The sequence below is a fragment of the Chiloscyllium punctatum genome, chromosome 24, assembly GCF_047496795.1.
Source record: "Chiloscyllium punctatum isolate Juve2018m chromosome 24, sChiPun1.3, whole genome shotgun sequence".
In the NCBI taxonomy this organism is placed as follows: Eukaryota; Metazoa; Chordata; class Chondrichthyes; order Orectolobiformes; family Hemiscylliidae; genus Chiloscyllium; species Chiloscyllium punctatum.
The window spans coordinates 65,068,332-65,083,860 of record NC_092762.1 but is presented as its reverse complement, the minus strand read 5'-3'; the positions used below and the strand labels follow the sequence as shown (position 1 = coordinate 65,083,860).

Sequence of the window (15,529 nt, the reverse complement as noted above, 5' to 3'; positions counted from 1 at the left end):
CTTTGTCAGAAAAGAACACAGAGGGTATCTCCCTGTGGTTCACTGCTGCGTGACAATCTTAAATAATCAGTTGAAACTACAATAAAATGCTAGAAAACAACTAGCCTGAGTGTAATTTTGCTGCTTAGACTTTGTAAACCAAACTAGCAAATTTTTGACAAAGCTTCAGTAACAACTTTAACTGCATGTAATTGTAAAAACCGAAAAAAAACTGCAGTTCCTGTAAATCAGAAACAAAAACAGAAATTGCTTGGAAAAGCTCAGCAGTTCTGGCAGCATCTAAGCAGAGAAATCCAAGTTAATTTGAGGTTCTGAGGAAGGGTCACCAAACCTGAAACGTTGACTTTGATTTCTCTTCACAGATGCTGCCAGACCTGCTGAGGTTTTCCATGATATGGAGATGCCAGTGTTGGACTGGGGTGAATAAAGTTAAAATCACACAACACCAAGTTATAGTCCAAAAGATTTATTTCAAAGTGCAAGCTTTCTGAGCACTGCTCCTTTGTCAGCTAGCTATAGCAAGTGAGACTTGCTGTTGAACTAGGGACCCAATGGTTAGCACTGCTGCCTCACAGTGCCAGGGATCCAGGTTCGATTCCACTTTTGGGTGACTGTCTGTGTGGAGTTTGCACATTCTGCCTGTGTCTGTGTCGGTTTCCTCCCACAATCCAAGAGGTGTGCAGGTTAGGTGAATGGCCATGCTAAATTGCCCATAATGTCAGGTGCGTTAGTCAGGGGTAAATTTAGGGAAATGAGTCAAGGTGGGTTACTCTTCGGAGGGTCGGTGTGGACTTGTTGGGCTGAAGGGCCCATTTCCACACTGTAGGGAATCTAATCTAACCTGATGTTGTGTGATTTTGAGGTGGCACTGTTAAACACATCTTCGTTCATGGATCACTAATATGCTATGCACTTCCTTGACAATAAATATGACCAAAAAATATGATTCTATTTAATCCTTTTCAATTTTAAGTAAAGGAACACAGTGGCTTCAGAGGAAAGGGAGATTAGTAAATGTTTGTTACTTTAGACTGAATTACGTTAAGATTTCTCCAGAACAGCTTACATGTTACATAATGTTAGATGCCACCTTGAGGGACAGAATTAGAACCAGCACAGGAGGTGGCCAATCAGCCAGCATGTGCTTGGCTTTTGAAAGAACTATCTCGTTACTGTAGATCACAGTGTAAAAGTCTACCTTTGAATCCTACAAAACTCTTTTCAAACTCAAGGGTCAGCTTATATATCAAGTATAATATATGTATTGCCGTGTGGGTGGTGGCTAATTTGAAAAAGAAAGAAAAGTAACACTGGTAATTCAAACTAAATTAACGTGACACAGTTCTTTGAATGAATACTACAGAGTTCATGGTAACTAATTGAAACCAGTTAGAAAGTTAGTAATGGTCCTGTAAATTACCATGTTCCTATTTTTCATCTGGTTGTGCAATGTCAATAAGTCCTACTTTTAGACATCAGGCTAAGATTTCAGCAGTCTCTTCTTCCAGTGTGGTATAATGTATCTCATGAGCTGTTATTAAATTTTGGCTGTGTAACTTTTTTTGATCTTCCAACCATGACTTTTCACTCTATGCTGCCCTGGTATGGCTTTATGTCTATTAATCTGAATGAGCAGGAAGTTCTAAGCTGGCAAGCACCCTTGTGGGATATCCAGGCCCCACGTTTTTGACTTCCGGCAAAAGGTCAGCATCTGAAACATTAACTTGGCTGCTGCCCTGTACAATTTGACGGACTTGTGGCATATTTCCAACATTTTCTATTTTTGGTTCAAATCTCTGACATCTGTATTTTCTTTGACAAATATTTAGTGTTGTGCACAGCAAATTGTAATATTAGAGCAAATTCAGAGACAATTGCATAGAACAAGTATGACTGGCAATCTACTAGTATAACAGATTGTCAATGACATTCATTTAAGTGACTTGATCAATCTATTATTGTTTTAACATCTTAACTATGATCTAACTGCTAAGATGCATGATTGGAAATGTGTTACAGGAAAGCACCATGCTGTGAATAGGTCAGATAATCCCTAAAAGAACTGTGGATTCTGTAAATCAGAGACAAAAATAGAAATGGCTGGAAAAGCTCAGCAGTTCTGGCAGCTTCTGTGAAGTGAAATCAGAGTTAACATTTCAGGTCAAGTGAACCTGCCTCAGAACTGATGCTGCCAGACCTTCTGAACTTATGCAGCAATTTCTATTTTTGTCTCAGCTAATCTTGATGCGTTTTAACAATCAGGTCACAGGGATTAAAAAACTAAAACAGACTAATGTTTCATGCTTACTTTAGGACCCAAGTGGTTCTTGGTCAAGTACAACACTGGATGTATACTACGAAATTGATGGGATACGAACTGAATGGAGTACTTCACACATTATCTCTTGACATCATTAACTTTCCAATGACAATGTTAACATTTATGCAAAACTAAATAATTTAATGATCACATGTGGAAAGGTTTTTCACCAGTAAGTGGATAATTCAAAACAAAAGTTGTGTGAGACTGCTACTGAAACTTTACCACCAACATCAATGCGACAGTCAAAATGAAAGATCTAGGCCATAAAAATTAATCTCCATCTTCAAACCCATAAGAGGTTTACACACTCAGGTCTCAGAACGTCAAGGTTTTTAGCAGGCTGGAGCACTCCTGAAAAAGGCCAGCAAATTCACCTGAAAAACTCTTGACTAGGTGTTGTTGGATAACTTACCACACCTGAGGCCTTACCTCCATACCAACCACCCTGAAGCAAGCTGGACAAATCTCTCAAAAGCCTCCTTACAAAGGGAAATGCCTTCATTTCTTTTTAAAAGGTAGTCAGCTCTCCAAAGTCCAGGCTTCACCCTAGACTAAATTTGAAGTTTTGCCTTGTAATTACTGATGGGCAGTCTGGTGCACCTAATCGGATTGTTTATACCTGTGCTGTCCCTCCATCAGTTCCCAAAAGAGGATTCTAATGTCGGAAAATAGACTGTTTAACATGATGGAGGAAAGAGAGAGAGTGCACAGTTACATTGCGCCTTTTACTCTGTCAAAATATTCAAAATTTCCACTCCAGCAAAGGCTGGACCTAGCATAGGTTTATTCCTGTGTTGTTTGTGCTTGCCTCCCTCAGACGTGCACTCAGTGAAACCCTTTTCACTGCCACAACACCGTGACCTCCTCAGCTCTCCAGCTCTTTGATCATATGATGAACCTCCCACTGACCAACCAGATTGCACCCTCTACCTGTCTTCACCTATCCCCACTTCACCACCCTGCCCCCACCATCCTCTTGACCTCCAGTCCACCCTACACCCAACCCCAGTCCTGAAGAAGGGTTACACATGTAACATCTACTTCTCCTCCTCCTGATGCTGCCTGGCCTGCTGTGTTCTTCTAGCACCCTGCCTGTCAATTTTGGATTCCAGCATCTGCAGTTTTTTTTGTCTCTAATCTTGTTTGACTTATCTGGCAGACTCTCACAAAAATTATATTATGAATCTGCTTCAATCCTCAAAATAAATACTACCCTCAAAGAAAATGAAAGCATCTTTAAGCATAAAAATATTAAAGATTCTCTAACTTTATCTATGTTAATTTTCAGCAGATTCAAGTTCACATATTCCAGTTATTCTCCAAGTATCTTTTATATTCATCCTTTTAGTTTATATTCTAGGAGATTGGCATCCATTAGCCTTGATTAATGCTACAAAATCCGGATTTCTTCTCCTGACAACGTAACAGCATACCCAATTTTTATTGGTCAGCCTTCAGTTCAGTTACTGGGATAAATGCTGGATTTAGCATTATTAATACAATGGCAATGCTAATAAATCAGAGCAAAAACAGTGTGCTGTAAAAGCTGTTGTGGATTATCAACTTTGAGCCTGTTAAATTGAGCTTGAGAAAGAGATTTCTCCTGCCCACTTGACCTAGCTGTGAATGGGTGAAAGTACAGCATAGTTAAGGGAATATCTCTACATGGCAATTGCTGTACAATCGGCAAACCTCAGCTAATCTATTATCCTGTGGGACTGATAGATGCTTAAGTAGCGTTTAAAGATTAACTAGTATATAACTAATAACTTTTAAATGAATGATCAATGACTTCAAACTTTAATTTTGTATTCCTCTCTCTGCAGAGGTTGCCTGCTGTGGAGAACATTTCTAGCATTCACTGTCTTTTTTCCAACTGCTCACATTCACAGTATTTTGCTTTTGTACCTAGTGTTTTGAAATGAAATGGTGTCAACTGACACCAGTGTTCTAATTCCCTTGTTCTCTAATTTGTTTATCCTTACACATTTCACACCTCTGACCATTTACCTATAAACTGAACTCCAATGTTGCAAAACCAGCTGATGGATGAGATTAGAGGTGATACATAACACCAGTGATTTTCACAGCAGGTCACTTGTTTCAGGTGTGAAATGCTCAGATATTTGATAGCTGCATATAAATGGAAACAAGAAGATTGCTGTCACCTGACATTATTTGGAATTTCAACATTAAATATTATTATAAGCAGCAATACAACACCTATAATAATTATATGCATATTCACTGTGCAAATCTAGAGAAGAAAAATCAGGAGAAGCTGATGGGAAAAATATTCCTTCGTGGATGGGGGTAATAGCCATAATTGCAGAATTATAGATCCTTAGGGCCCTTAACTACAAACTGTTGTAATGGGTTCAGATAGCTCTCAGTACAGGTTTGTGTTAACCCAGACTGGAAAAGGGCTTCTGCTTTTTTTTCAAAAATAGTAGGTAGCAGCAATCTTGTTGTTTTAGGCTTCATAAATAAAAGTGCCAAGACATTTCCTTTAGCCACTGACTTCCTTAACAGTCAATTATGCTTACCTTTCCTTCAGACTGTTATACGTTGTTAGAGTCCAAAGTGCTGCTTGAGCTGTTTTGGTGCACTAGTTTTAATTGAAGGTAAGCTACCCTGAAGGTATCACCTCCATGTGACTGAAACTGTTAAAATAATATTGTGTACTCATTGCTGAATATCCACAATGAGTGGGAAAATAAACAATGGAAATTTCATTTAAAAGTTTACAGAGTTGATTAAAATAGTGGTGAAGACCAATTTCTTATCTACTATTTCATCACAGTGATAACTTATCTGGCATTCTGATGGTAGACAGCACAGAAGTATGCAAAAATTATCCTACACACTTGCAATATTGCTTCTTCTCCATTTTATATGTAGATGAATGAAGTTTGAAATTTGCCTGAATGGTACACTGGTTGAGAACAAAACAAAATCTGAGTTCAGCAGAACTGACTGGTGAGCACAAATGGAAAAATTAACAGTGAAAGAGAAGGACATTCTATTGAATGTTTAGATACATTGAGTGGGAAGGAAGTATAAACATCTGTAATATAGAGTGGGAAGAATCACTAAATACATCAATAACACTGCAAAGCTGTGAAATACCACTATACATCAATAACTATGAGAGAATAAAGGAAGTACTATAATCATAAATGTAGATATTTTCTAATCAGAGAAGTTCTTACACACCTCTGGCATAGCATAAATTTGAATCCAGACCTCTTGGTCCAGAGGAATGGACTACCATTGCATCACAAACACCCTTACAACCATGCACAAATGTTACCAAGCTCAATACTCACCAATTGTTCCTGTCTTGCTATCATCAGCTTCAGAGCCAATAGCAGGCCTTGGGCTGCCAGTCTGCTCTGGTTCTGCAAGAAAAAGGTTTGGATGAGTGAAGAAAACTTAAAAATGACACATTGAAAAGCTACAATAATAGTTCACTTATAAAAGTAAGATAAAGTTCATGCTCCCCAAATTCCCAGCAGGATACTGTGTTATACAGCAACCCCCAGGATGCATGTACAATGTCTGGATAACTTATATAGTAATTTCACTTCAATATCCAGGTGCTATTTAGCAGAAAGTCACCTACTTGATCAATCTAATTAGATGCAGAAAGATTGTTTTCCAGGAGCTGGACAGTCTGGAATGAGGGTTTATAATTTCAGGATAAGGGGTCAACCATTTAGGATAGGGATAAGGTGAAATTCTTTCATACAGAAAATTTGAAATCTTTGGAATCCCATATCTCAGAGGCTGTTGATACTCAGTTATCAAACATATTCAATACTGGGGTCAATGGAATTTTTTGGGAGCAAAGGGAAACAAAGTATGTGGGAATATGATGGAAAATGGAGTTGATGTAAACATTCAGCATGATTTTAATGAGTAATGTAGCAGGCACAATAGATATATGGTCTATTTCTGTAACAATGTCTTATTTTCTAAATGCCTCCAGAATTAATTTGATTATGGATTCAGTAAATATTGCTCAAAGCTGCATATTTAAAGAAAAGTGACAGAAGAATGGATTGTAGATAAATATATAATCAACTCCACTGATTTATTTAAAAATTCTGGGAGATCAGAATTTGACTTGATGTAACATGGGTAGCAAATTATTAAATCTTGCATCAATTTTATTTCCACTGTCTTCAATCAACAACATTGATCTAAAACATTTTTTTTAACAGTGCATGAGTGTTTTATATTGGAGGCGACAAATTCACAATATCTTAATGTAGCCAACTTCATGCAGCCTATTTGAGAAATTTTAGTTTGCTACACTGTTCTGTGCTTGCACACCTTACAGGAAATTACTTGGGACATTACAAACATAACATTCTTAACAAAATCTTTACATTGATCAGTTAATAAAACAGCATCCAACAATACAAAGAAGGTTCTTAGCCAAAAGGTCCAGTCTCACCTGCACAGGAAACAATGTTTGAACACATTGATTAAAATAACTCCAACAATATATAAAGGGAAGTTCTGATAGGCGCTTTGTTTTGCAACTTAGATGCATTGCTCCTCTTCAGACTAATTTTTTCTGTGTATCAGACCAAAAAGAAGCGAGGCCTCCTGGAAAAGGGAATTTCTCTCCATTTTAGAGGCAGTTTGAGCTACCAACCTTGAGTCCTATTTCAGTTTCAGTTTTTCCCTGGTACTAAACTTGTGGAACATGAATACCCTATTCAATATTGTATGGCAACCCTGCAGAGAACATGTAAATGCCACGTTCCTACAATGGTTGATGGTTTTGATTATACAGTCAAGGAGTCAGAACCATATATTTCCAGTCATGCAATGTGACATAACATAATTTGATAATTATATGATTAAGCAACTCATTTTATGACTGGAACAGGCTGGAAATTGGAACCACGATGAAACACTTCGTGTAAATGGTGTTGCAGATAACCCAACAAAACAGTATCATCTTTAGCACACAGCTAAGTTAATTTCCAATTTTATAATTTCTTGACTAAAATATTTGTTCTCTCCACATTCTTTCACTCAGGTTTTTCATGGCACGGATTGCAAAAAGGAACTTAATTTTTGTCACTTTTTGAACAATAGCTATAAAAAAGAAATAACCAGACTGATTTCAAATGATACAGGATACCAAAACCTAAAGTCTGTCACTTTCTTTTCTACTTTTTATTTCAAGTCTGTTAGGAAATAGCTCAATCAGGTACGGAATAAGAAAGGAACATCAAGTATTGTTGACTTGGACAATTTGTAAAAAACAACTTGCAGTCAGGAGAAACAATATAACCTAGCTATTTAAAAGAAATGAGTTGAATTTATTCACAGCTTTCTATAACATATATTACTACTCAAAAAGCTCAGTCCATGCAGCAATCACAAGACAATGAGAATGTTGACTACAAAGTCAACTGTTGTTCTTTGGATTATGCTAGTTTTAGAGAGTGCTGAGGCTTTGTTGATTGATTGGACATGAAATCAAATACCCTAAAAGACAAATGGAACAGTATGCAATAAATTCATTTGTTTTACTTGACGGATCATAACCGATCTTATAATCGCCAGAATGATGACTGCAACCAGGATACTGGACTAATACAAGATGGCTACATGTTCTAGGGTTGGTAAGTCAAATTCAAGTTGAACAGCCTCTTTATCTAAACATGTCTCATGATCTTGTGTGAAATTTTTAATCTTTTTAAGACTTCTGGTGTAATGAAAAAGACACACATTGTTATGAAAATATCTATTTTTTTTAAGATCTGGCTGTTGAATTAAATTGTTGGCAACAATGTATTTTCTCACCAACAGTGGTTTCTCTTCCAATAATACCATTTGGTGGGAGTATAAAATAGAATGCAAAATCTCAAAACTATAACTCAATTTGAAATTAATATTGAGTTTGATAATGAATTTTATTAATGATCTATAAGTGTGATGGCATATATTAACTTATATTTGGATCCACATTGCTGTATGTAACATCGACAGTTAAGCTTAAGTTAAACAACTGACAGATAACTTGAGTTTATATTTGTTTTCACCACAGTACAGTTGGATGCAATTATTTAGCAAAATAAAGCTCTGAATTACCAAGTACACTAAATACTGTATAATTGCCAGTGTTGAGATGTGTTAGATTTCTATTGCACAATCTCAAAGCGAAAAGATAGCATTTGTAATTCTTGATTGCACTGATATATGAGTTCAGCAGTACCAGATAGGAGACAACTGAGACACTTACATAGAGTGGGAGCTTGGGGAAATTTTTATTTCATTGATTATCGTAATAGAAACTGATTGTCTTTAAGAGGGAGAAAAGCAAACTATAGAAAGACTTGAAATAGGGGAAGGTGTAAACTTACAGGAGAAAATGTCTGTATAGCTCTAAAGTGGAACAATCAGTGGCAGACCTGATGACAAAGACAGAGTGGAGATGTGCTAGTCAACAAATCATCCAATTATCACCGAGATTCAATTATTTCAATGCAACAAAGGCTTGGGTGAGACAACACATTACCTAATAATTACCTTTGTGCAGTTCTATTGCATTGTGTTATACAACATGAGAGCAGGGTACAGATGGAATGCAGTAACATTTGGTGTGGCAATGACAAGCGTTGAAAATGTTGACAAGTGGCTATAGTTAAGAAGAGATTACTTTTTCATGGTAAATACAATAACTTATGATAGTGTTCTTTAAATCATGTGTTTAGTCCAGAATGCCAGTTGATAAGCTCGATAAAAGGGTGTGAACCTTTACAAGTAGCATTCTTAATGTTGAGTATATCACTTGCTCAAGGAAAGTGGTATCGTGACAATTTCAGAAAGATGAAGCAAGACTCATTTAAGATGTGTCTGGACAGATGCATGAGTAAGACCATAAGACCATAAGAATGAAAGTAAGGCCATTCGGCCCATCAAGTCCACTCACTATTCAATCATGGCTGATGGGCATTTCAATTCCACTGACCCGCATTCTTCCCGTAGCCCTTAATTCCTTGTGACATCAAGAATTTATCAATCTCTGCCTTAAAGACATTTAGCGTCCCGGCCTCCACTGCACTCCACGGCAATGAATTCCACAGGCCCACAACTCTCTGGCTGAAGAAATGTCTCCGCATGTCTGTTCTGAATTTACCCCCTCTAATTCTAAGGCTGTGTCCATGGGTCCGAGTCTCCTCGCCTAACGGAAACAATTTCTCAGCGTCCACTCTTTCCAAGCCATATATTATCTTGTAAGTTTCTATTAGATTTCCCCTTAATCTTCTAAACTCCAATGAATACAATCCCAGGATCCTCAGCCGTTCCTCATATGTTAGACCGACCATTCCAGGGATCATCCGTGTGAATCTCCACTGGACATGCTCCAGTGCCGGTATGTCCTTCCTGAGGTGTGGGGACCAAAACTGGACACAGTACTCCAAATGGGGCCTAACCAGAGCTTTATAAAGTCTCAGTAGCACAATGGTGTTTTTATATTCCAAACCTCTTGAGATAAATGACAACATTGCATTCGCTTTCTTAATCATGGACTCAACCTGCATGTTTACCTTTAGAGAATCCTCGACTAGCACTCCCAGATCCCTTTGTACTTTGGCTTTATGAATTTTCTCACCGTTTAGAAAGTAGTACATGCTTGTATTCTTTTACCAAAGTGCAAGACCTCGCATTTGCTCACATTGAATTCCATCAGCCATTTCCTGGACCACTCTCCCAAACTGTCTAGATCCTTCTGTAGCCTCTCCACTTCCTCAGTACTACCTGCCTGTCCACCTAACTTCGTATCATCGGCAAACTTTGCTAGAATGTCCCCAGTCCCTTCATCCAGATCATTAATATATAACGTGAACAGCTGCGGCCCCAACACTGAACCCTGCGGGACACCGCTTGTCATCAGCTGCCATTCCGAAAAAGAACCTTTTATCCCAACTCTCTGCCTTCTGTCAGACAGCCAATCCTCAATCCATACCAGTAGCTCACCTTGAACACCATTGGCCCTCACCTTACTCAGCAGCCTCCCGTGTGGCACCTTATCAAAGGCCTTTTGGAAGTCTAGATGGACCACATCCACTGGGTTTCCCTGGGTCTAACCTACTTGTCACCGCTTCAAAGAATTCCAACAGGTTTGTCAGGCACGACCTCCCCTTACTAAATCCATGTTGACTTGTTCTAATCTGACCCTGCTCTTCCAAGAATTTAGAAACCTCATCCTTAATGATGGATTCTAGAATTTTACCAACAACCGAGGTTAGGCTAATTGGCCTCTAATTTTCCATCTTTTGTCTTGATCCTTTCTTGAACAAGAGCGTTACAACAGCGTTATTCCAATTATCCGGGACTTTCCCTGACTCCAGTGACTTTTGAAAGATCTCAACCAATGCCTCCGCTATTTCCTCAGCCACCTCCCTCAGAACTCTAGGATGTAGCCCATCGGGGCCAGGAGTTTTATCAATTTTAAGACCTTTTAGCTTTTCTAGCACTTTCTCTTTTGTAATGGCAACCATACTCAACTCAGCCCCCTGACTCCCTTTAATTGTTGGGATATTACTCATGTCTTCCACTGTGAAGACTGACGCAAAGTACTTATTAAGTTCTCCAGCTATTTCCTTATTTCCCATCACTAGGCTTCCAGCATCAGTTTGAAGTGGCCGAATGTCTACTTTTGCCTGTCATTTGTTTCTTATGTATTGAAAGAAACTTTTACTATCATTTCTAATATTACTGGCTAGCCTACCTTCATATTTGATCCTCTCCTTCCTTATTTCTCTCTTTGTTATCCTCTGTTTGTTTTTGTAGCCTTCCCAATCTTCTGATTTCCCAGTGCTCTTGGCCACTTTATAGGATCTCTCTTTTTCTTTAATATATTTCCTGACTTCCTTTGTCAGCCATGGCTGTCTAATCCCTCCCCAGATAATCTTTCTTTTCTTGGGGATGAACCTCTGTACAGTGTCCTCAAGTATACCCACAAACCCCTGCCATTTTTGCTCTACTGTCTTCCCTGCCAGGCTCTGCTTCCAGTCTATTTTCATCAGTTCCTCTCTCATGCCCACATAATTACCTTTATTTAACTGTAACACCATTACATCCGATTTTGCCTTCTCAGAGAAAATTCATAAAGCCAAAGTAGGTGGGAAGCAAAGGGATACAGATGCTTAGGAATTGGGCGACAGGTTTAGTTAGACAGTTGATTTGGATCGGCTCAAGCTGAGGGGGTCGAAGGGCCTGCTCCTGGGCTGTAAATTTTCTTTGTTCTTTGTTCTAAGGTAGTTCTGCCTTCACAGATCCCTCAAGGGGAGCAACTCCTCTGACCCCTCTCTGTGTAGTACTACTGGAATCTCATGGAATAATCTCATGGAATATGTCTCTGTTTTTTCTTATGTAACAACAAAACATAACTTCATCAAATATTCCTCTCGAGTGTACTTGGACAACCAAATAAGACATGGTCTTGAGAGGTATATTCAGCCATACAATTACAGTGTTGCCGCACTAAGCAAGCAGAAAATCTCTGTCTCCATTGTTAGAAAAATGTGAAGTAATATAAACAGCAGTGTGTGTGATAAAGGGAAATATAAACAAAAATTCCAAAATACGTAAACAGCCTTTTTGGGCAATAATCCCCCAATTTTTTTCTGACTGAATTGATTTTGCTTGTTCAATATGACATGTCTTGTCTCTGCAGAGTTGGCGTTTATTAGAGCTTGCATAAGATGTCCACATGCAGATTAAAAAATAATGGATGCTAAATTTGATAGTACCCTGAAATAGGCACATAGAACACCCTTCACGAATATCTCTGGTAACTGCAAAAGCACCACCCCGGGAGAATTCATACTCAAGATCTTCCTCAAAGGACTGAGATGAGCTGTCCAGTTTGAAAGTCTACTGAAGATGGCTGATATAGAGTCACAGAGATATACAGCACAGAAACAGACCCTTAGGTTTGATAAAATGCCTGAAGCATTGGAAAGCCTGGAAGAAAACTTAAGTTCACCATCAAGGTGTACAGAAATGGCTGATACTAACTTGACACGGGCTTTGCAACAGTCATTCTTATCAACATGAATGTGGAGGCCAATTCCATTAACATACTTATGCACACAACCATGACAAAGCTAATGTTATAGCTCTCTTTGCAGAACAAGCAGAATACACCCAAAATTTCAGTCTTCCAATGGAAGCTGTGATTACTGTCATATGCAGAGTCAACCTTTGGCCATGTAAGCAGAGATGGTTAACATCATGACTGAGGATGAAAGTATGCGATGGGATGTGACAGTAGACCAGAATTCTGTCCTCCAATAAACCATTAGATTGCTGTAATGCTATTCCGAAGGTACAAACCTGTTCATAGAGAAGATTCCAATCTCTTCCTAAACTTCCCCACTCTAAAGAATCTTTGTACATGACTGAAGTTTCCCCTCCCTGAAATTATTTTCATGAATCATTTCAGTATTCACTCTGTTGTCTTTGAATCATTCGTAAAGCATGATACCCAGAACCAGATGTAATGCTCCACTTGAGCCCAAACCATTATTCTATACATGTCTGAGATAACTTCCTTGCTTTTGCCCTTCCCCTGTTTGCAAAAACCACAATAAACAATTTATATTCAAAAACCTATGGTCTTTCAAGACAGATTTTACTCTGGGATCTGAGTTGTACAGTATGATCATCAGTTTGGATTGTAAAATATGGCTTTTATTGCAGGCAACTTAACACTAGAGTCACCTGCCATGTCTTGTGAGGATAGCCTTGTCATGCAGTAGTCACACTTTGATATGCTGTGGTGATTCAAATGAAGATGAACAATGAAATCATTGAAGAATTAAGCATCATAGCTGCTGTCAGGATATCAAACATTCACTGCCCATAGCAATAAACTAGCTAGACTTTGAAGGAATGGAATCCCTTTCATCTTTGCACCAGTCAAAGTTGACATGATATGCCCACAAAGTGATGGGCATCCAGCACTGGCACCCTGAGGAACAGTTCGAAAAAGCTTCCTGCTCACTTTGATTCTCTCTGATGAGAGAGAATGAAATATACTTAAGTCTTATTTAAACACTGAGCCTCAGTGACCACCCTTATGCAACAGAGAATGATACAATGTGAGAGACTGGTCCAGGATGGAAGGAGCCCTGGCAAAGTAGGCCTCACGTTGCTCTGTAGTTTAATTTGGGACTGCAGCAAGAGGCGGATTTCAGTAAGAACATCCTTATTGAAGTGCTGATATTTCCTAGACTTTTCCATCCTGATATTCAAATAGGGGAATCACTCCTCAAAACACTTGCAGGTATATATCCTCTTCCTCCAGCATCCCCTCCCTCTTCCAGCAGCCTACCCTGATGTGCTTGGTCTTGTTGCATTTTATGGGGAATGGCTACCCCCTGGTGCACTCATGTCTGAAGACAAATAGTTTGGAGCAGAAATCTTGAAGTCAGTATGAAATCCTTCACCTGCCTCACCATTCCATGTAGATATTTACGACTTTAAGCAAGAAGCACTTCCAGAACTGAAGCAACAGCCAAAAGAAATGATCAGTAACTGATCGTTGATTAGTTGATAATCAGTTTTCTTGTATTGGTGTGATATGTTTTCTGCTGCTTAAAGCATGATCAGCTGTGTGCAGCTAAGTGGAGGCATTAGCTTAGGTATTAAACTCCAAAGTGGTTCTGATGACATCAAATTTACGCTTGATGTAACAATCTACCTGTTCATGCAGTCTCTGTTCAAATTCCCTCAACAAAGCCAGCCAAGGCAAATCATCTCAAAGTGCAAGCGTGCATCACAGGTGACATCATGTTTACAAAAGAAGTGCAAATGAACCCAACATGACCATTGCTTTGAGGTTTAAGCCAGTGTAATTCCAATATGTCAATGTTAAAGTTTTTATTCAATGAAAATTATGCATCCACTGAAATTTAAAACTGGATCCTCTTAAACAATTAAACAATATACTGGATAACGGACAAGGTGTTGTTTGTTATGCTATTTATTACATTATTGAAGCAGATCATTTAGTTTGTATGTTCAGCTGCTCCCATTATTTAAGAGCAAAGACGTTAACCTGGGGAGCATTTAGTGACTCAAGTAGGCAATCAAGGGTCAGTGCGACTAATTTGGTAACAATTCTGGACCCACCCAAACATATTGCTCTAACACCTCCTGGATAAGTACTCAGGTGGAGTTATAGGAACTATGTGAAGTTCTGATTCTTACTTAAGTTGGAGACTTCTGCAGAGGTTCCCAGGGAGTAGGGGAATTGCATAGTTGAATCTTCCCATGTAATTCCCACATAGGTCGATGCATCATAACCTCCATGGGATCCCAGTGTGGCAACTCTGAAATTCAGTCTCCAGTGAACTGGAGACCGGAAAATTAACATTCATTGCATATCACCATTCCTGAACAATATGCTATACAGTACATGCCTTACAATTTAATTTAAAATATTAGATTCAATTTGCCTTTAGTGCAACCTTGGTCTGGTATGATTGTCTTTGTTCCATTGAACAAGTGCAGCATGACGTGGCAATGCCGTAGTCTCCATGGTAACAGGATGGACAGGATGCTCACAGAGCTTCACTTGAATGTTATGTCAGCTGTGTAGTGTCGGCATGCTTTGTTCTCCATGTCTTTGGCACCACACCGAGCACAGCGGCAGTTATCAGACATCAGTTGCTATGGTTAAGCTGTGCGGTCACTACTGGCGAGTGTCTGTGTGCAGCTGTTTGAATTTTTCTTTACGTTGTTGATGGCTTTTACAAATGCAATTCTGCTCAGATTGTTATCTTGTGTGCAGAATGGATTGTTACATTACTAGCCTTGCTGGATTTATAAACCTTGAGGTGTGTATGAGAGAATTCCTTGACTTCAAAGCAGTTTTACACGACATGGTTTATGTCTCTGAGGTGGTTTTGACTTTGGACCTGTCAAAGTGCGTAGTGTAATTTGATGTGTGAATTGAATTCAATTGAACGGTGTTAAACAATATGCATAGCATGTACTTAAGCTTCAAGTTAGCTACGGTAGGGCTGCAAAAACTCTGAAGTACTTTTCTTTTAAAAAGGAATTTGAAACATAAAGTGCAAAATGTAACCAATAAAGCAGTGGGCAAGGTAACATTATCTTATGTGGGCCGTTTAGTGTAATTACAACTATTGACCTAAATAATAG

General features: G+C 38.7%; 1 protein-coding gene across 4 annotated transcripts in view; it reads right to left on the bottom strand.

Moving 5' to 3' along the window:
* The window catches only part of nfic (nuclear factor I/C), a 792,066-nt gene that overhangs the window by 200,139 nt on the left and 576,398 nt on the right, over window positions 1-15,529 (bottom strand). For all 4 annotated transcript variants that reach the window (XM_072594043.1, XM_072594046.1, XM_072594045.1 and 1 more), the window contains exon 3: window positions 5,653-5,724. In XM_072594043.1, the coding sequence (XP_072450144.1) occupies window positions 5,653-5,724 (72 nt within the window). The remainder of the gene's footprint in view (window positions 1-5,652; window positions 5,725-15,529) is intronic.